The 21,437-nt window shown below is 42.0% G+C and overlaps 1 protein-coding gene across 2 annotated transcripts in view; it reads right to left on the bottom strand.

Annotated features, from left to right (window-relative positions):
- NGFR (nerve growth factor receptor) overlaps positions 1–21,437 on the bottom strand; it is a 133,608-nt gene that overhangs the window by 93,615 nt on the left and 18,556 nt on the right. The window contains exons 5-6 of one of the 2 annotated variants that reach the window (XR_008346143.1): positions 20,942–21,090; positions 17,398–20,062 (exon numbers count right to left, since the gene is read on the bottom strand). Coding sequence is in view for 1 of the 2 variants with exons in the window: in XM_053454085.1 (XP_053310060.1) it covers positions 19,764–20,062; positions 20,942–21,090 (448 nt within the window). In the remaining variant the exon portion in view is untranslated. Of the gene's footprint in view, positions 1–17,176; positions 20,063–20,941; positions 21,091–21,437 lie in introns of those variants that run through there. The other variant, XM_053454085.1, reaches the window with a different exon arrangement.

Genomic DNA, 21,437 nt, shown 5'->3' with positions numbered 1-21,437 from the left:
GTCTCTTGTCCATACCTCCAAATGTCCCTGACAGTACCAGATCCGCCATGTCCCTTGTTCCTCCCCAATGTCCCTCTTTTCTAGGAGCAGATAAAACCCATTTGCCCGCTTAGTCTGCCCGCTGTTCCTGCTGTAAACATTAATCAGATTCAGGATAACTTTACACCTTTACATGTCTAAACTCCGTCACTGTATTAGCCTCTACCACCAATGACGGGAGGCTGATCCATGTATCTACCACACTCTCAGTAAAATAAAAAAAAAGAAGTAAGAGTTTATCACGGGGTCCTACAGCCCTATAAAAGCCACAATAATGTTTATAAACAGCAGAAGGTTTGTTTGTAAACAATTACATTGCGTAAACAAAACACATCTTTCTCCTTCTAACTTCCTTAAGCTCTCGAGACTATGCTCGTGGGACCCTATGGAAAATACGCTGTCCTTAGAGGGGCCATAGGGTTGCATTATACTGTGGTGTAAGCGTGATAAGCGGTTTTACAATGGGACATACACCATAGTGTAAGCGTGATAAGCGGGTGCGTTATGGGATTTTCCATCCCATTGGACTTTATACGGGTAACGCAAATGGAATCCGTTCTCGAAGCGCCCCCCAAAACATTTATTCCATCGCCGCTCTCGTTCCAGAGCCGACGTCTCCGTGTGATGTGTGACGGGAAGTCATTACTTGCCGGAGAAGAGAAACAGAATCCTTTATGAAGTGTTTTGCAGTAGCTGAAGGACGTTTTAAGGAAAAACATATTAAATCGGAGAACGGGAGACTTAAGCGCTGATAAAACTTGGCAAGCGACTTCCCATTCCAAGCCGAAATAATCTCCGCTGCTATTCTGCTAACAAATGTGATTATTAGAGTCACCCCGAGGCAAAGTTCTGTTATTACCCCCGAGATATTAACCCCGTGGAGGTAATAGCGGCCCAAATATACTCTACTGCCGAAGGAAAGTGGCTCCTTAATCACAGAAGGGAGGGAAGATTCCCAATTCTACTCGTTTTCTGGGATCTACATGCCACTTAAAGGGATCATTCACTGCCCCAGGCTAAAGACTTACCTTACGGAGAAGCTGCAGCTTCAGAGCTGCAGCAGAACACATCCTCTGCTATGTAGTACCTAATGTCGGCACCTCAGCCTGAGGATCATTCTTCCAAGCTGCTCCGGTGGGACCCTGTATAATAAACCTCTGCCGGAGGGTCCCCTATATATCTCTTTATCCTGAGCAGTCACCCCTTCTTTTTTTACCCCTGTAGGCAACAGGGTACCCCCGGCGTGATCTTTTTGCCCCAGGGGAGCCCGGCAGCTTAGAACCCCCCCCCATATATAAGGCTTTAAGAACTGCTTACTTACCTAATACCGCAGCTGCTGATCCCAGCGATAATAATACATATTTTTTATTAATATATGACCTCTTTATTAGGATTTCGCAGCAAATTGATGCCGAGGCAGATTTAATTTATCTGACAGATCCTTGAAACATTAGACCTATTATCTTTTCCCCTTTCGAAGGCTGTTTAAGCGACGCTTTCCCATTCCGTTGATGCGCAGGCGGCACCTGCATTTTATTTATGTTCCGCGTTTATATACAACGCCAAAATATTCCACGGCGCCGGATAATTGGGGCATTTATCTCTCCGAGCGGTCGGATCCACAGATTGCCAGAGATCGGTTATTTTATTGTCATTCCGTCCCCATCTCGTATATTCCGCCAAGGCGATTATTTATAACCCGGCTGATTGCTTTTTATGCAGATCGCTGGGATGAATGGGTATTACTTGGTGCTTCTCGCCTTCCCGTTAATCTCAGCCAAATTGTGCATTTCCATTAAATTTGATCGTTTTGCTGTTTCGGTGTTATAGGAATCCCTATTACTCTATGATGCCTCTTAACTTCTACCCCTGGAGAATAAGGACATCAGGGGGTCTGACTATGAGCTTGTATGCATTCTCCGGGGTCCCGGGGTATGACATCATCAACGTCATCATATTCCAAAGCATAGTAGTAAGGACGGCGGCATGGAGAAGGAGGTAATACTGGGTGGGCTACGTCTTCTAGAAGCCCTGGATCTCAGTCCTATGCACCTTGGGATATGATCTTTAGCGCCCCCTGTCTGCTGCCCATAGGTAACAAGCTGCAACCCGGGGGAAAAAATGCCCGGGGTGATAAAAAGCTGGAAGGTCTGTTCTAACAATAGTGAAATTAATTAAAAACATACTAAAAAAAACATCTTCATTCATTCACATTTTTTATATTCGTTTTACATTAGGACACTTTTGTTTCCCCTCCATGAATTTACAGGGGTCTTGGACTGTTAAAGATGCTGTTCCATCAAACGTTGCTCACTAAATGCCGCATCGGAAGCATCTTGCCCGGTGTTGTCGAAAGCCCAGACCTTTCTCCGAAATATTTCTTAAATGTTTTGCTTCATTCATAAGTTTTTTTTTTGCCGGGAATGCTTAATTGTCACGTGACACACAAGCAGGCACTGATAGACCATTGCCATAGAAACAGAAAAAAAAGCATCTTAAACATTTTTGTGCTAAAAAAAACCACAAGCAGAAAGAATAAAATGACGGCTCTGCTAACATACTAGAGGAGGCAGAAAAAGTGGTCTTATCACCATAGCAACGAGTGGAATGCTCCTGCTTTTTAAACTATGCATCAGAATCACCCCCTGATGTGTTATCTTTACTTTAACCTCTTCTAAGCTTCTACATATCTGTTAACACGGTTAATAAGGTCTCAGGATTACTGAAAAAAAGGAAGATTTATATATTTTTGGGGTGAATTTGTAAATAAATCCGGATTAAGAGCTTTTTAAGGCCGTTTCGTGGGTTGTGTTTATTTTCTTTCACGCTATTGCCTGGGAAATAGCCGGAATTGTCTTCAGGTTATAATAACACAGGATTAGGATCTTACGGAGCCCATTTCTTGACAGCTTTTAATGAACGCCGTGGAAATGATTACCGCGTTTGGGAGTCCCTTCCAGGAATTCTTCACATTCCATACAAAAGGCTTTTGGGGGAAACGTAGCAGAGCCGTGGTTACCGCGCGCCTTGGGATTTATCTACTTTGCCTAATCTGTTTGTTAACCTTACCCCCTCATCAATCTTTTTCATCACTCTTCCGTCTCTTATCCTTTCTTCTATCACTGCTCATCACCCCTTTCCTCTGTCACCTGCTTAAAAACAGGTCAACCAATTTTCCTGGTCCATCCACACCTCCCCATGTTTATGTTTCTTTTATGGCTACATTTCCCCCCCCCCATTACGCGTTCAGTCTTAAAAAAAAGTTCATATAACTTTTTTGGCCATTTAGCCATTTCCCCCAGCGCAGACGGGGTTAATGTTGTAAATGACTATTGTAGTTAGAAACGGCTAATTTTTGGGAATCTCTTCATAGGCGTACAGAGGGGCCTTTTATCACTCCCATCACTCCTGTGTTCCAATGGCCCTTTATCACTCCCATCACTCCTGTGTTCCAATGGCCCTTTATCACTCCCATCACTCCTGTGTTCCACTGGCCCTTTACCACTCCCATCACTCCTGTGTTCCAATGGCCCTTTATCACTCCCATCACTCCTGTGTTCCAATGGCCCTTTATCACTCCCATCACTCCTGTGTTCCAATGGCCCTTTCTCACTCCCACCACTCCCATGTTCCAATGGCCCTTTATCACTCCCATCACTCCTGGGTTCCAATGGCCCTTTATCACTCCCATCACTCCTGGGTTCCAATGGTCCTTTATCACTCCCATCACTCCCGTGTTCCAATGGCCCTTTATCACTCCCATCACTCCCGTGTTCCAATGGCCCTTTATCACTCCCATCACTCCCGTGTTCCAATGGCACGTTATCACTCCCGTCACTCCTGTGTTCCAATGGCAAGTTGTGTTCGCTGATCCAAGTTTAAGTTTAAAAGGCTAATTGATTGTCAGAAAACCCCTTTTTGCAATTATATTGCAGCCATAAGTCCTTGTTTTCCACTAAAATAGCTCCATGACCCCAAACTTTTGAACGGTAATATTTATATGTATATATTAATATAAAATAATATAAAATATATGCCTTAATTTGACGATAACTTTCAAAGCCGACACCAATCCTACTGTGAGGATTTTCTTCATCAAATCAGGATTGTTGGCAGCTATGATGTATGTATATACATAGGCATATGTCGAAAGTGATTGCCATGTTTTTTCTTCCCCTGCTTTGAAACGGAGTTTGCCAGAAATCCCACCAGGCAAATTAAGAAAGCAAACAGAGGCTGTGGTCGGCGGGTTTTAAGCCCCTGGGCTATAAGGCAAATATATACACATTTTCAGCAATCAGCGCTGATCGAGAGCTCTGCGGCTCTGCGTTATGGAGCGCTCTGCGGTTCTGCGTTATGGAGAGCTCTGCGGTTCTGCATTATGGAGAGCTCTGCGGTCCTGCGTTATGGAGAGCTCTGCGGTTCTGCGTTATGGAGAGCTCTGCGGTCTTGCGTTATGGAGAGCTCTGCGGTCCTGCGTTATGGAGAGCTCTGCGGTTCTGCGTTATGGAGAGCTCTGCGGTCTTGCGTTATGGAGAGCTCTGCGGTCCTGCGTTATGGAGAGCTCTGCGTTATGGAAAGCTCTGCGTTATGGAAAGCTCTGCGTTATGGAGAGCTCTGCGGTTCTGCGTTATGGAGAGCTCTGCGGTTCTGCGTTTAACTCTTTGCCTGCCCGATCACTTTATTTTATTCTTTTGGTACCCGGAGGGGTTAAACACAGCGTTCATCTGCAAAGCATTGAATCGGCTGCGGTTGTAGAGGGGGCAACGACTCCGCTGCTGAAATAGTTCTTTGAAGTCCGGAGGCTGGAATGGGGGGTAAAAGACGAGTGGGGTGAATGCCGCTCTGTAACGTTATTTTTAAAGGGGTCAGGAATGTTCTCTGAATGTGCATTTAGTTAGCGGGACATAAATCTCCTCCCCCCCGGTTATACCGCACGGCGCACAGCAATATTTCTATTATCCTACCCATCAAACGGGGATTTTTCCTCAAAGTAGGAGCCCCCCCGAGGGGCAGTTTTTAAAGGCATTTACCCCGAGCGCAGTTGGATCAGTTTGTTTCAAATAATTATTTGACGATGTAGAAAAAGCTATATGGAGGGTTATATGGAGTAATGGGAGGAGTTATAGGGAGGGGTTATATGAGTAATAGGAGGAGTTATAGGGAGGGGTTATATGGAGTAATAGGAGGAGTTATAGGGAGGGGTTATATGGAGTAATAGGAGGAGTTAGTGGGAGGGGTTATATGGAGTAATAGGAGGAGTTATAGGGAGGGGTTATATGGAGTAATGAGAGGAGTTATAGGGAGGGGTTATATGGCGTAATAGGAGGAGTTATAGGGAGGGGTTATATGGAGTAATAGGAGGAGTTATAGGGAGGGGTTATATGAGTAATAGGAGGAGTTATAGGGAGGGGTTATATGGAGTAATAGGAGGAGTTATAGGGAGGGGTTATATGGAGTAATAGGAGGAGTTATTGGGAGGGGTTATATGGAGTAATAGGAGGAGTTATAGGGAGGGGTTATATGGAGTAATAGGAGGAGTTATAGGGAGGGGTTATATGGAGTAATAGGAGGAGGTATAGGGAGGGGTTATATGGAGTAACAGGAGGAGTTATATGGAGTAACAGGAGGACATGAGTTATATATGGGATATGAGTTACCGGTATATGCCATATTTTGGCCATTTTTTTGTCATGATAATCAGTTAGAGGCGGCAGCGATATACGCTCTCCCGCTTCTCCCGATGGATAAATGGGATCTGCGGCCAGCCAGCCAGCTTCCTGACGCTGTCACCGCTCAGCACGCACCGCACGCTTAACCCATTTCCTAATGAAACTTTCCCATCTCCTCCTCAATCTTCCTCGTCGCTCCCCAAAGCCTCATTTGACTATAGTACAGTTTTATTGGACTCGTCAACCCCTTCACCGCCGGAGCAGCCAGATGTGTGCAGGTGACAGGGTGACGGAGGGGCTGTGAGGTGGGGGGGCTGACAGGGGACAGATGTTGGTTACATTAACCACTCCGGTTCCACGCTCCAAACACATAAACAGTCCATTAGTTGATGAGTGGCTACAGTGTCCATAATGCATACAAAATGCTATATTTGGAAATGCCCCATGTGGCCCCTCCATTACACCCCCCCCACTTCTCCGTTGTGGGGTAATACTTCCCAGATGGGGTTGAAAAGCTGGAAGGTATATTTGTTTATTTGTAGTAAGGGCTTTGAAGATTTGTGAGAAAGGGGACGTATTTCCGTTTTGTAGAGAATATAAGAATATATATTTTCATGTACAAGGTCTGCATATTATCAAATACTTCATTCTCACACTTTTCATATGGCAGCCACGTGATATCAGAGGGCGATAAACGGGTATGTCTGCCATATAAACCCCTATGGGAATTTTACGTCTCCATATAACCCATCCCTATAAAGTTTCCCATTATTCCTCACTATATTAACATGGAGCATCAACTTCTTAGTGGATAGGTGGAGTAGCCTACCAATTAAAATGGCAAGAGGGACACCATACCTCTCAACAATTTTTAGAACCCTATGATACCTAGACAAGACAGACATCGGGGAGGAAAGTGGGCTCCATAGACTTGGGTACCAAAGAAGGACACTTGGGAAGGACACTTGAGGGCCTCGGACCCTCTGGTTTTAGAATATCACCTTTTGTCCAAGCATTTCTGGGGCTGTCTAAGAGGGACACTTGCAAGCGATCATACTTCTTCTAGACGTAGACCAAGTGTCCTCCTCATTGAGATATCTGCAAACATAATAGTGAGTTGACCTCATTACCACCAAACATTACCAGTGTAGATATCACAAAGTGGGGTGTTCTCATCTCGTTTTTGAACTCGAACATGCTGTTTTAAGTTGTAACCAAGGACGCTTTCAATTAATCATCAAAGTGGAGGTTTTCCAAGATATCTGAAGCACAGGTGAGTCTCTCCGACTAATCTTTAAAGCACGCACACCTGGGGAAGCATATGAATTATAACTCCCTTTTCCACAATAAATAAGCCACTATCTTTCTTCATTCTTTTTTTTTTGGGACGTCGGAAGTAGGGCGAACGAATCTGTTCTGGGTTATTTTGGTGGCGGAATGTTCTGTGTTTGCCAAGGGAATCTGTGCGGTGAGGGATGTGCGGTAGGATTTTGGATGTCGATAGACTGAATGTGACCCCCCCCCTGAAGTCAGCTTTGGAGCGTGCCTTCTGCTGCACATATGGCAGGCAGATTGCATCCTGGGTGTAGCGCCGCTTGATGTCCCCCCCTCCTCTTCTTATGATCCCTGAGCACCTTGGCAAGGGTTGTATATTGACACACTGAACGGGGGAATAGCTGGTCCCACAACAGCATGTGTCACGTCCTAGAGGAACGATAAAGGCAGCAGTGTGTGTGAGATCTGAAAGGCATAAAGATATCTCACTCATATCGCTCTGGAACACCCTGACACCGTATTAGAATTATAACACGCTTCTGTAGAATTTGGGAGCCTATGCTGGAGCCTGGAAGGGACATGTCCGTCGAGACCATAGGGAGAGATAGAATGCTCATGTTTTGAGGTCACTAAGCGTATAACAATAAATAAGGATCGGTTAATTGGACTCTGAAGCCAGATGGTGATCACATGCTATAAGGGGAATTGTTTGAAGACAATTTCTTGTACTAGGTAAGCAGAATGTACTGTGATGCAGTAGGTACTTGGGTTCTTGGGATCTTTCAAATGCTCCAATATGGCGCCCCCCTCCAGTTTAATTGTCCTGTTTAATGGTGTCATTCAAAAATCAAGCCTCCTTAACCGTCACTGCCATGTCCAGTTAATTAATGACATTTTCTAGACTATCAACCAAGCCAACAGTGGTGTTTTGGCTTCTGCTTTATTGCATTTAGCTTGGCATTGGGCACATATACCAATTTCAATAGCTGGGTTTCCACATATAGCCACTGGGGTATCTAAAGTAGTCGGGGCATTAGGTGGCATTTGCAGGATGACAGGATCCTTTCTGTGGTCCTATGGGTTTTCTAACACATTGCCTTTCAGTAAATATGTTTTGGATAGGACTGGATTGTGGACATTGAGCGTCCGCTTTCCTTCCAGGCTGAAGATTGCCATCATGCGTTAAGATTTGACCGACGTACGCCTTGGAACCCACCACATATGCTGACCCAAAAGGAACTGGAAAGGGGTGGAGCCAAACCAGGAAGTCATGGATGAAGCCACACGTAAGGATCAAAATGACAGAAAGTAGATGGAGCCAGGTGGTGGGTGCTTGGGGCTAACCACCGCTCGGACATACAGAATTCTGCAATACGCTATACCTAATAGATTTAAATATTACATGGATGCTCTGTTTTCTGGTAGCAGCCCATACATTTTAGTACAATGAGATGTGTCTAACACATGTTTAGAGGACCATGTCCATGTTTGGTCATGGTGGTAAAGATGATATCACAAACCATAATATGTTCAAAGACCAGTCACAGCTTTTTTCCCTTTCCAAGACGCAACGGAATGTACATAATGTTTGCTACATCTTAAATTAACGAACAACAACATTAATAATAATACATCTGTCTGAAGGAAGGCAATCTTTTGGTAAGACTATTGTGCAGCTGACTTTGCATTCTGTGGTCTCTCTTCAGCATGATCCATGGAATGTATTCCAACTTTACAAATGTCTTCTTTCCAGCTTCAATAAAAGAGAACCACCCTGAGCCAACACAGTTCACTTTGATTCTTCTGAGTAACACATATGGGCAAGAAATAGTCAAAAGTCATAAACCTTGCAGTTACAGGACCAGTTCACCTTTTTTGCAGGAGAAGCTTGACCATGAGAAGTTGGTGAGCGTTCCTGCAAACTTCTCCTTTAGGGAATAATTCCCTAAATACATCTGTGAGTATGTAGGGTCCCACCTCAACTTCACAACGCATCATGACCAACCTCAGTGAGCTTCTCATTTGGAAATGTCCATGTTTACCTCATTGAATGGAGCTTGCATTATGTAGGGTCAGCTCAGCCCCCCTTGCAGGAGAAGCTGGCCAGGGTCAACGCGTCATAATGAATAGGTTGAGATGAAATGAATAAACTTTTAAACCTCGCACCCGACAACCAATTGTAAAGATTCACTGAGCTCATTAACCCCTCGTTCTCTACTGTGTCCCCAGATGGCCCTTTTGGACCCCCCGAGTAACGTCTCTACAGATATAAACCACATATGCTACCTTTTAGCATATCTTTCTCCTCTTTGGTTTACAATGTTGAAACTTGTGTCTTAACGGAACAGGGCTGTCCTTTTAACAGGTTCGTTCCATGCATATTTACAGTTATTTAATGTTATATTTATTTTCAGGTTTCTTAGCAGGATTTAAGAATTCTATATACATTTCGGCCAGGAATCTGTAGAAGACAGGTATTCCATAAATATGAATGAGTTTTGTATCGAACCGCAATTCTCTGGATACAATAGATTGGTAGAGAGATTCAGACAAACCTTTTTCATTCAAGTCCAGCTTTTTAAACCCAGAATTCAAAAGTCGTTATCTGAAAAAGCACCAGAAGCAGGCGGACAATGAATTCTGGAACAGGAAACAGGATTCCTGATTTAAACTTTTAAAAAATGTCTAATTTTATGGCTCATGATATTTCAAAATCAGCAGTTTTGAGCGAAGCATTAGCAAGTAGAAATTATTATTTTTAGGCATCCATTTATCAATATAACGGGGCATTTAGGGTGGTCTTATAAATGGAGGATTTAAAATGTCATTACCAAAGTGTTTTCTGCTCGCGCAGACGATGAATATTTCCTTCCACACTTCATATACCAAGTTCACGTTACATTTTTTGGGAAATGTCCCTCTCTCCTCGGTAAGTAAAAGGATTTTGAGGGATGACTCCCTCCCAAAATCTAATAAAAAACAGACCGTGATAATCTCGGTGTCTGTCTCTTTCTGTACACATGGATTTAAAGAGCCCGTCACACATTCAAAGTGTCTCGGCCTACAGAAAGCTGCCGACAAAGAGACAACACACAACATCATAATATTGGAATGATGGACACCTGTCATGGTAGGCAGTTTGGAAGGGGGCTTCCTGGGGGTTAGGGTGGGGGAGTATAAAGTGTACGCCGTGTTGCGTCCAGCTGTTGGGGAACGGATATGCCGGGCATGTTAAACCCTTGGCATGCCACCTCGGCGGATACTACGCTGTTGTAACATGACATAGTAGAAACACGATCTGCTTTGGTGCGGCAAAGAAAGCTGTCGTGTTCATTAGCAGTCTAAATCACTGTGATGGTTTCTCGGTAATTAGAATTCATTCTCGCTCATCAAGAAACAACGCTATTCATTAAGAAGCATGATGATTAAGTACAGAAAATGGTCTGAGTCATTGGAAAGCATTCGCACAACACAGCATTGTTAAACTCTATTTATGATATCCCTGGGGTTCCCCCGAATCCACTCCCAAAGAAATAATTCTAGGACGAGAGTCTGACAATAATCAGCTCATGTATTTTACGAGGCTGGCTCTATAGTTAGAACCTGTGGCTCTAAGCGTATTTATTAATGTCTGTTGTTGTGTGGCTCTGTCAGCCGCTGGGCTTCCGGGCATTTGCCCAGTGTGCCAGGTGGCCAGTCCGGGCCTGATACACAGATGACACAACAGGTAACGAAGAGAAAATGTGAAAAAAAGCCAGGAAGACAACTTCCTTTAACGTGCTTTTGCCGCAGCTAAAAATGATATTATTTCAGTATAAAATAAAGTGTGGAATTTAGTATTTTTGTTATCTTGGAAATATGTGTATAATAGATGTATATTTTTATCCATTTAGCTCTAACAAATGTACTAAGAGTTTAGTAATTTACATTATAATAAAATCTCTGGGTTTGATCCGGAGTCTCCAGTGGAGTACAGCGTCCCTGGATCTCCAGGCAGCACAGGAGAATTTAGCCACGCCCACACCCTGCCCACTTAGGACTGTCCAGGGCTGGCCCTATCCCATGCATGGCTAACCCCGCTTCTATGGACATCTAGCCCCACCCTCTCCCAAAGCCACTCCCCCAGAACACAGAGAGGACTACTGGTGGTCTACCTTGGGTCCACTCCCTATCATTAACTTGCGGCTTGGCTAAAACATTGCCAGATCTCTAAAGATCTAAAAGTGGTATTATTTTGTTCAGCCTTACACTTCCTTTATTCACCGCTATCCGAATCAAAAGCCAGCGGTATGTCATCATAAGCATTTGTGGACGATGTCACTCTTATTGTTTGTAATTAACATGTTACCACCCATACATCTCTTTCTTTTTGGCGAATAGTTTGTAATTATTCTCATTATTGCTAAATTTGGTATCCTCTGTCCTTTGGCAAACATGACTGCAGATGACATAGCAATTTAGAAAAGAACGTGCATTAAATGTGTAAGCGTTGTGTCATAATGCTCCTTTGGGAAATCATAAAGGGTTGCTTGTTAGGAATTAAAAATTCAATTAAACGCACCTTTGAATATCCCTTGCGGGCACAAATACAGAAAGCATGTATCCATGGTGATATTTATATTAAACTGAGTCCCCCCACCCACCCCACTGCCGGAATGATCACAATACTTCAATCATTTATCGTATAGAGTTTCATATATATATTAAACATGCATTATTTTAACCCCTTGGCTCATGAATGAACAAAGCCGGACTTTAGGGGAAAAAAAGACGCATCGGGGGGGATTTCTAAAGATGTGAGGGCAAAGTGTGTGTGGGGGGAGGAGAGGGTGTTGCAAAATTGAATATTGCACCTATGTAGAAATGGTTTTGCCACAAAGATTGGGGGAAGAAAAGAGGTGCGCGATCCCCCCATATAAAGCGATGCATCAAATGTATAAGTTTTGGCCGCATCCGAAGTGGTGGCTTCACACCTGGATCTGGCTGTTCATTTCTTTTACACATATAATTGCATGTAATTTAGCAATAAGCACCGTTTTAGGCATCGCTCTTCTGATGTGCTCGCCTTACTCTTTAGAAATCACCCCCATTGTGTCCTACTATTTAACAGGCTCCTCTGTGATTAATGCATGCATGTTAATTACGTACATTCTAAAGCCGTATAGATCTCTTTATGTATAACGTATACATATTTTTTTCCGTGAAATTAATATGGAACATGCTTGGCGGCAGGACGTTTTTTTTTTATCTTCCGCACAAGGGCTGTTTAGAGAACGGACGTCTGTCTAACTCGGCTCATTGTTGCTTAGAACAAGCAGCTTGAAGTGACTCTGGGAGCCCATCTGAATGTGAATGATGAATGCAAGCAATATTCCTCACCTGCATGCATAGTAATGAGCTGATTAGCCGGGGGTACACAGAGCCGCCACCGCCGCTTACTGCTTTGGGTGGGAAACAACCATGAAACCAGACAGAAGAAACGCATCACTCTTTATTACATGTGCAGAGGTCAGGTCCCCGCTCGACGTTCCTCCATGTCATCGTCTTAGGGGAACGTAGTACATCACAGCCACAAGATTTCATTATAAGGAACAATTTGGATTTTCATGTATTTTTGAACTCGTGCACTGTATTGGCTCATCATTTTTTTATCATTACAGCTTGTCACATTCTTAATCAGGTTATGTGGACAGGGCGTTCCATCACAGCCCAGACAGTGATACGCACGTGTCCAACGGTGAATTATTGACATGCCTGGGGACATTCCTGACCTTCCTCGGTTCTTCACAAAGTCATTGTATAACCCGAGATTTTACCACTCATCTATGGAAATATTAACAAGTAATCTCATGTTACAGCTACATGGCCTACTAGCAAAACCACGGAAACGATATCGTCATGATGTAAATTCACATTACCATTACTGGTGACGAGATAATCTGAAGATCTGTGCCATACGGTAGGACTGGAAATGGCACCTGCTTCCATTGTCCTCTGAACGCTAGGTGTTGACAAGTAGATCTTAATTTTCTTGTTGATTTTATACATTGGACAGAGTCATAGTTTCCTTCTGAGTATACATTCCAGCCCCAAAATTCTTAAAATATAAGTACCGATGAATAAAATGTGTTTTCCATGGCTTGGTGGAGGATCTATTCTTCCACCGTTGCTTTGGCAACATGGTTTAATTGGAATTACATGTTCAGGTCGATTGTGACCCTTGATGGACCTTCATTTCTATTTCTTTGGTGACCCTAAATGAGTTGGTGTTTTTTTTGGCATTCTATTGTTTGCTCATGACCACTGACCTTGAATTTTTCCCGAGTTCGACTCATCCTACGTTGACTCGGACTTCCCAGACCTTATATCGTGTAATTTCTGATTTGGATATGTTAAGATATACCCATAGCTGAGATGGCCGAATGCCTTGCCCGACTTGGACCAGTGGTGGGAAGACCCAAGCAGGTTGGTAATATGAATTAGGTCTTTTTATAGGTTGTTCCCACGTGTGAACATAACCTCCTATAGACTTACTTTAAAGAAAGGTGTGCATATGGGAACTTTAACAGGCAGCCGATTTATGTAAGGAGGCCAGAGGAAATCCCTTTATATCTACAGGAGCAACTGCATTATTCAGAGCAATTATATATAATTTTTTATCCCATGTAGCCAAAGGTATAAAATCCTCATAGCACAGCAGAGAGATTGTAAAACTCTGCTTAGAATATGGTGTGAACACCAAAGAATGTCAACGACCTGATTTTTAAAACATCATAATCCTGTCTCTGCTCTCTGCCGCACGGAGCCATCTCTTGCCAGATGTGAGATGCAGGGAGAATTCAGCCTGTGCTTCTCAACACATACTTTGTATTTCTCGGCCATTAAGTGATCCCACACAGTCGGACCACCCGGGATATGCCTCGTGGACCCTATTGTGCCAGGAGCTGAAGACTCTGAGACGGATCTACTTAACCTCTACTGGGATCTGTAGTTCTTAAGATGTATTAGGAACAGTTTTTATCACAAACTGTAGCAAGTGCACAACTTTTCAAGAGTTTACCCGTGGATTTATAGGACCTGTTGTGTTTTTCTGGATGGTCTAATCTACTAATTACTTTTTTTTTGGGGGGGGGGGTGTTTTGTGAATATTTAGGCTACTTCAGGTTAACCAGGCACTTGACTAGGGGCATAGTTGACCAAATGTGTATGTGCTCAAGAAGAGGGCATTCTCCACAAGTGGATCAATTTTTACTGTTTTATTAAAGCCCCGAGGTCAGTGCTTCGCTATGAAAAAAAGGTGCACTAGCCCCAAAAACATAATGGGAAGGCCATGATGGTCATCAGGTGCCCTTCTCCTTTTCCGCACTACCTGTCGATGTGAAGAACAAAAAAGGTTGATTGGTGATCCAAAAGTGGTAGAGCCACAGTGGACATCAAGTCTCCAATCTTCCAAGGCGGCACTCCCACAACCCTAGCCTTGGGGGACCCATGCATGGGTGCGATTCTGAACGGGTCCTTAAGGGATACTGAAGTCACTCCGAGACACCAGGATGCTTCTGTTGATTGTTGTCAGTTGAGGTGACGCAACATTTTAACCTTTTTAACATTTTAATTTGTACCATATCCAAAAGAAAAACAAAAACAGTTAAACATGGCACTTTCCCTGTGAAAATTCCCGTGGAACAAAAAAAAATCCATTTTAGAAGTGTGACATTTAATATCATGTTACAGAAACTTTGTATCCATCATGGCATCAGCAGGCAATTTGCATCCACTTTCACTCTCCACTTTGCTTTGTTATGGGTGAAAATAAGGGGTTTCTGTGTCTCTACTCAATATATGTGATTATATACTTTGGTATCGCTCGAACGACTTGAACAATAACGTTCAAGGCTATTGATTCATCAGGTAGTGACAATGCTATCGATCTCGATGTTTAACTCATATCTTGAAGAGGGTGACATCATCAGTAATAACAGTTAGAGTCGACTTCATTAAACGTGATCATACTGGACGCCGCAATGTCATTTACGATGTGTATATGATATTATATATAATCCTGGCCGTGTCTCTTTAGTTTAGCTGAAACCTGCTCCTGTTGAACAGAGGATTATTATAAAAAATGGATCCTGCTGGACTGCATTTTTCATAAGTTTCCAGCATGAAAGGGTCTACTTACTATAAAGTAAAATAATAAACCCGCGGAGCTTTATAAAAAGCCACGTCTGAGCAAGCCCGTGCTTAACCCTTTCAGAAGACACTGGCAATCCAGCAATGCAGGCTCCGGCTGTAATCAACAAATGTGACAGCCGAGCCCTGGCGGTGCCTGCTGAGATGTGAAGGAACATGACACGGAAACGGAGAGCATGCCATGTTCCTAAGTGACCCCCCCCACACACACCCTCGACCAGCAGCAGGACCCATTCTTTTGTTGCCATGGTTACCTCCAAAGGGTGCCGATTACCTTGCTGGGCCTGGTTTGGGTTGCCATGGATACTGCACTAGGCCTCACGTCCCACTCAGCACACCGGACCTCTCACAGAATTGCCCTAATTGGTGTTTGTTCTCAGTGCCATGAAGTTAAAAGGAATTTTTTTTAAATATTCGTCGTTTTAGAAAATGCTGATCAGTAACTGACCCCTTCCACTATCGCCATGGAGACACCAACACTTCTAATTTGAATTGCGCTTATTTTAAGTTTGTGAAAAGATAGTTACTTTTACTATGTGTCTCCCTTAAGGGTTTTCACTATTATTCCTTCTGGAACTATCCACAGGCCTATAGCTATGGGACACTTATCTTGCAGCCATGTTTTTTACGCGTATCACAATGTCGGCCAGTATTGAGGAAAGACAGTTAAAAACATGTTCACCAAAATTTTGAATTCACTACAAAATGCGGCAGGTAAGGCTTTGTAGCTATTTCTTTATTTTTATTTTAAGTTTTCCCTCCATTGCAATAACAACAAACAAAAAAAAAATCACTGGGTTTTCGAATCGCCATTTTTGAACAGGGCAGCCCACTATTTGGACGCTTCATTCAGGAAAAGGATGGTGACCTGAATTTATAATAATTATTATGTTATACACACTTTTTTAGGCCCTGTTAACCCTTTGTACGGCTCTGCGGGACATGATCAATAAATCATATTAATCCCAATAAAAAGCCTAATAATTGCAATTCTCTCTGACACTGAGGTACATGGCACCACCGATTGCTTAAGGTTACGTAAGAAATGTATACATCGGTTTTCCTTTAATCCAGAAAAAAAATGTATTCTGGGACGCTTTGAAATCAATGTATTCATGTTTTTTTTTTGTGTAATTATTCTGATTTTGAATCTGTTCTCACCTTAATTTTAGCTCTGGGAAGTTATCAAAGACTTGAAAAGCATGAAATCACACCGGGAGGCGGAAAGAATTGAGTCAGAATATAACAAATCATCAAAGGCAGGTTTTTCTGTAATAATTATAAGGTTCATGTTGTATTTGTCAGTCAAATTATTTTTTACATAAGGTTTTTCTCGGAACTGCGCAAGGGAGGACAGGATTATCTATATGTCGATCACAGACAAAAACATCAAATATTTACAATTTTTTTTAACAAAATAAAAGTAAGAAATCACCAAACATTAAAAAAACACAAATAACAAAAGAGAAAAAAAACAGTAATTTTTTTATATTTATATAAAAAAGTGCTCTAAAAAAAATATTTTTTTAAAATAGCAAAAAACGCTGCAATTAGGATTTGTTACAGAAAAACAACGGATATATTAAAATAAAGGCACGTTTTCATTTAAATAATGGTAACTAGGCCTGCCGCATCACCTCTGACCTCTTGCGTTGGGGGGGGAATGATTGTAACCTCTTGTTAAGTGCTTAGGTTATCTTACTTTAACGGTAAGTTTTGTCTCTGTTTTATTGGGTTTTAATCTGAAATTTAAGAACTTTAAAAATAAGAACTTTTAATAAAGAGGAACTAAATGACCCCCCATATTTTAGTTTAAAATTTGATTGAAAATATTTTTTTTTATAATGGAGCTAATGGGCTAATGGAAGCCTCAAGGTATAGATTAACCCCTTGTAGATTAAATTTGACCTTAAAAAACCTTTGATTTTCTAGTGGTTAAACAAGCTTTGTTGAGAAGATTTTTCCCTTTAAAATAATAAAATAGATCGGGGTCATTAGAATTTTGAGGCAACGATGTATCGCCTATAGTGTTTCGTTACCGCTTGTAACACTGCAAAGGGGTATGTGGAACATCGGAGAGCGATATACAACCAGTAATAGGAGAAGTTATAGGGAGTAATAGGGAGGGGTTATAGGGAGTAATAGGAGGGGTTATCGAGAGATGTTATAAGGTTTAATAGGGGGCTATTGCGTAATAGGAGAAATTACAGGGGTAAGTTACAATGAGCTACATAATGCCTTATTGGAAGAAGTTATAAAGAATAGTTAGATTATATAAAACATTTAGATCATCAGTTTTCTACAATTCCCTTTTTTTAAATGTTCTTTAGTGTTACGATCCCAACCAGGGAAGCTTAAGAAAGCCGTACTCAGTTTTCCCACGTCAGTAGCAATCTCTTACCAACAAGCACAATGTCACCGGCAGAGTATAGGTGAAGGTGAGGAGCTGATAAGATTATCCGATGCGCACAGTGATGAGAATATTCGCCTGTAACATAGCGTAACTCACAAGTGTCAGGTCCCTTCTCTTTGTACATAAATCACGCGATTTAAGTTCATTAAATCCCTGAGCATCTCACAGGTTGGAGGTAATAAAGATGGCTGTCACTTTAATTCTCTGCCAATATGGATGCTGCCAAGCATTTTAGTGGCAGATAGTACGTGAAATTGCAATTTTTAATCTTTTGGTCAATCTTATTGTGAACGTTTATGGGTAACTTGTAGATGTGTGTATGAAACATCTGCGCCCTCTATATCAAGGCTATCCAAATGGAGTCCAATGGCTTGGATAGTCTAATGGGAATCTCAGTGTTACCGGCACAGACATTCTATAGGGATTGAATCAAGGGGCCATGGCCTTTGGCATAACCATTTTAGGTATCGGTAGCCCACAAATGAAAATATTTGGCGCTTATCTGAGACTTGTGGCTTTTCAGCTAAAGATGTATTACGGTTGTCAGGATTATTAAATTGTCGGTGGCTGGTTTAAGATCATCAATATTTTAAAAGCGTCCTAAATCTGGATACATTGGAATATATGATGACAGATGACTATATGACCTGTATATTAGGCACTTCAGTTAAAATGTTGTACTTCCTAGTGTGTGATACAATCTTTTTTTTTTTTTTTTGCGTAATATTCTGCATATGGCTATATTGGTGCTGGGTGTACCAGTTAGAAATGGCTTAACCAACTCATGGGTGCAAAATAACAAAATGAACACATAAGAATTGGTTAAGAATATCTAAAGCAAATATTAAAATGATGAGGTGTATATGTATATGAGTAACACAGTAAAAGTCTACTACAGCAAGTTTTTAAAGATAATTGTAGGGTTTTCTCATCTTGACCTCTCCTCCTAACCCTGACAAGGTTCATTATACTGTATGTTGTTGTTCGCAGTGGAAACGCAGCTTGCATGCAATAACATCATTATTGGTAGCGCGATACTCACAGGGTTCTCCAAACATTATCTACCATCTTGATAAAAAATAAGGGTAGAATTAGCAATTATAAAATCCAACCAGCCCACACTGCTTATGGAATTCTAAGAAAGAATGGCCAGACTCACTACATAACAAATACATGTTTTACAGACACGTGGGTCAGATGATTAGCATCATCTTGGTCATTTTGATGGTGCCAGGTGTAAAGACTGGCTCCTGGTGGCCTCCTCAATCTGGAATTCATTATTAAATTTGAATCTTTTAAATTTTTAAACAAATGTCAGGTATGTCTGCTTAAAAGGGAGGAATTCCCTCAATACCATGGTTTCCACCATCTAGGTCTAACACACCGTCATAATAAATACATTTTCATTGTGCGTATAGTATCTGAGTGGACGTGGCACGTGTAACAATGTAGCTATGGTAGAAGAACACTTTTGGTGAGGAAGAATGTGACGGAACGCATATTACCAGCTCTCAGTTTGTGGCACTGAAAGCGTTTTATAGCTATCTGAGTATTCGGAACGGTTTGTGCATCTGTGAGTGACACATTGAATGGACAGTAATACTAGCTTTAGGGTGCCGCAATCTTTGGGTTGAATGTGGTATAGTCCTTTTAAGTGCGTGTGTGACACAACCTTGAAAACATGGCAGTTTCAGTGTCACTATACCCTGTTGTTAAGCACAGCACACAAACTCCCTTTTAACAAGGCTACAAAGGGTGGCAGACACTTTTGTTGGGTCACCAGTGGAGGCCTCTGAAAAACAAGAAAAAAGTCTAGAATATAAAAGGGTTTGGAAGGGGGGGAGGGGTGGAGTGAACCTTTCAAATTCTCAGAAGAATGTTTCAACATCCACAGTTCGTGATTCCTTATCTCAACGTCTTAATGTCCATCCTAGCGAGAAGACCTGGAGATCCTGGACTTAAGAGGTCCATAGAGAAGAAGATTACACACCACAATACTGAAAATAATGCTTCAGTGCAGACGGATTGACCGTTAATACTGGGTAAAAAGGGATGTTGGGGGATTTCAGGGGAGAAGGGACAAACTTTCCTTCACTTCTTGGGCGGTATGTTCTGTCGGGTGGACTCAACGTGAACATCTTCCTTCTGTCCCAGTACTTCTCTTTCTTTCTTGCTCACACTGGTGAGGTAGCAGTGGAGTCGCTGTACAAGCCCTGGGCAATATCCTCCCGTTGGATTTTGCGGAGGGCAGAATACAGAGCGTCAGTCGTAGCACTGTCCTTGCCGGACCAATCGCTAAGCAGAGCTCGTACCGGGAACTCTTCTTTAGTGAATGAGTCTATCAGGTCATCTTGGTAGCCAAGTTCTCCAGCCAGAGACTTCCAAGTTTGCTCCAGGGAGCTAGTAAGAAGTTTTTCCACCTCTTCTTGTTTGTGGGGTGAAAGGTTGTTATAAAGATGGAGGTCATTTTTACCTAAGAGAAGAGGAAACATGAGGTTAAAATGATAGATCCATAGAAAATGTATAATTATAATAATTAGAATTATTACTCCATATAACAACTTCCTAAACCTGGATATAACATTTCTCATTCATAACCTTATATTGCTTCACATACACCCTAGCTTGAATTGTGCCCATACTCTGAATCTACTACGTTCTCAAGTCCACTGAGTTCCGAAAAGTCCATTCCAGACATGTAAATCAGAAATGTCCGCAAGCTGAAGAAGATAGAGAGGACATTCTATTTTCCCTATGTCCTATTAAACTCCATCATAATGCGCTGGTTGCACTCTGCTTAACAATGCATTTATTATGCTCTGTAACTCAAGGCTAAAACAAGACCTAGAATGTAACTCGGTTCTGGCACTGATTCAGTTTCTGAATTATTAATACATAGAAGGTAAAAGAGCATTATACATCTAATAGAGCTTTGCGCAGTGGCTTATTTATTTATTTATGCAGTGAAAGCGCTTGTAGCTTCTTACTGGCTTTGGTTATAGGCTATTCGCCTTAACTATCAGGTCATCTTGGTAGCCAAGTTCTCCAGCCAGAGACCTCCAAGTCTGGTCCAAGAAGTTACTAAGAAGTTTTTTTCTTTTGATTTAATGGCCCTTTAAATACATTTTAATTAACTTAATTTCAAGAGTCAGTCAACTGTAGGATCAAACTGATCTATGAACAGTGACGTTCTTATAATTATTAAAGTCATGTGGAGGGGCAAAAAGGACCTGATGGCAGTGGCATATTTAATCGCCTCAGTGGTCAGTCCAATGTCACAGTGTAGAATAGTGCTTTATACTACTGGATAATGGAGGACACGGTGATTATGAAGAGGATCTCAGGCCCTTACCCTGAGTATGTCCAGCAGGTTGCTCTGCCGTGCTGTCGCTGTTAACAGAGATCCCGCTGTCACTGTGCAGCTTCTCTCCTTCGGGAGATGGCGTCTGATTCACCGGGTGGCTGTTACCTCCTTGTTTGTTCTTCTTACAGCTGTTCCACCTTAAAAAAACAAAAAACAAGAGAAAGAGAAGGCTTGTTAAAGTTCAAGTTGTCAATTGAGTTAGACGGGTAAGTTGGCTGACTGTAGTTGAAACCACTTGACCAAGCCAACCTGATCCGCAACTATTCGTGAAAGTCAAACTAAAGTTGAGGCGAGGTTGGAATAGTTGGACAACAAAAGAGTTCTAGGTTTAACTAGCAGGTCAGAGCAGTAATAGTTTTATCTGGAAGACAATTCTATGTATCTATGGCAAGTTATCCTGTAATGATCCCAGACCATTATACTTAAATGTTACAGGGGTCAAAACTATTATACTACTATACTGATCACAATAAGAAAGGAACCA

Source organism: Spea bombifrons, chromosome 13, assembly GCF_027358695.1.
Source record: "Spea bombifrons isolate aSpeBom1 chromosome 13, aSpeBom1.2.pri, whole genome shotgun sequence".
In the NCBI taxonomy this organism is placed as follows: domain Eukaryota; kingdom Metazoa; phylum Chordata; class Amphibia; order Anura; family Pelobatidae; genus Spea; species Spea bombifrons.
The sequence above is the reverse complement of the archived record's forward strand: the minus strand, read 5'-3'. Positions and strand labels throughout refer to the sequence as shown.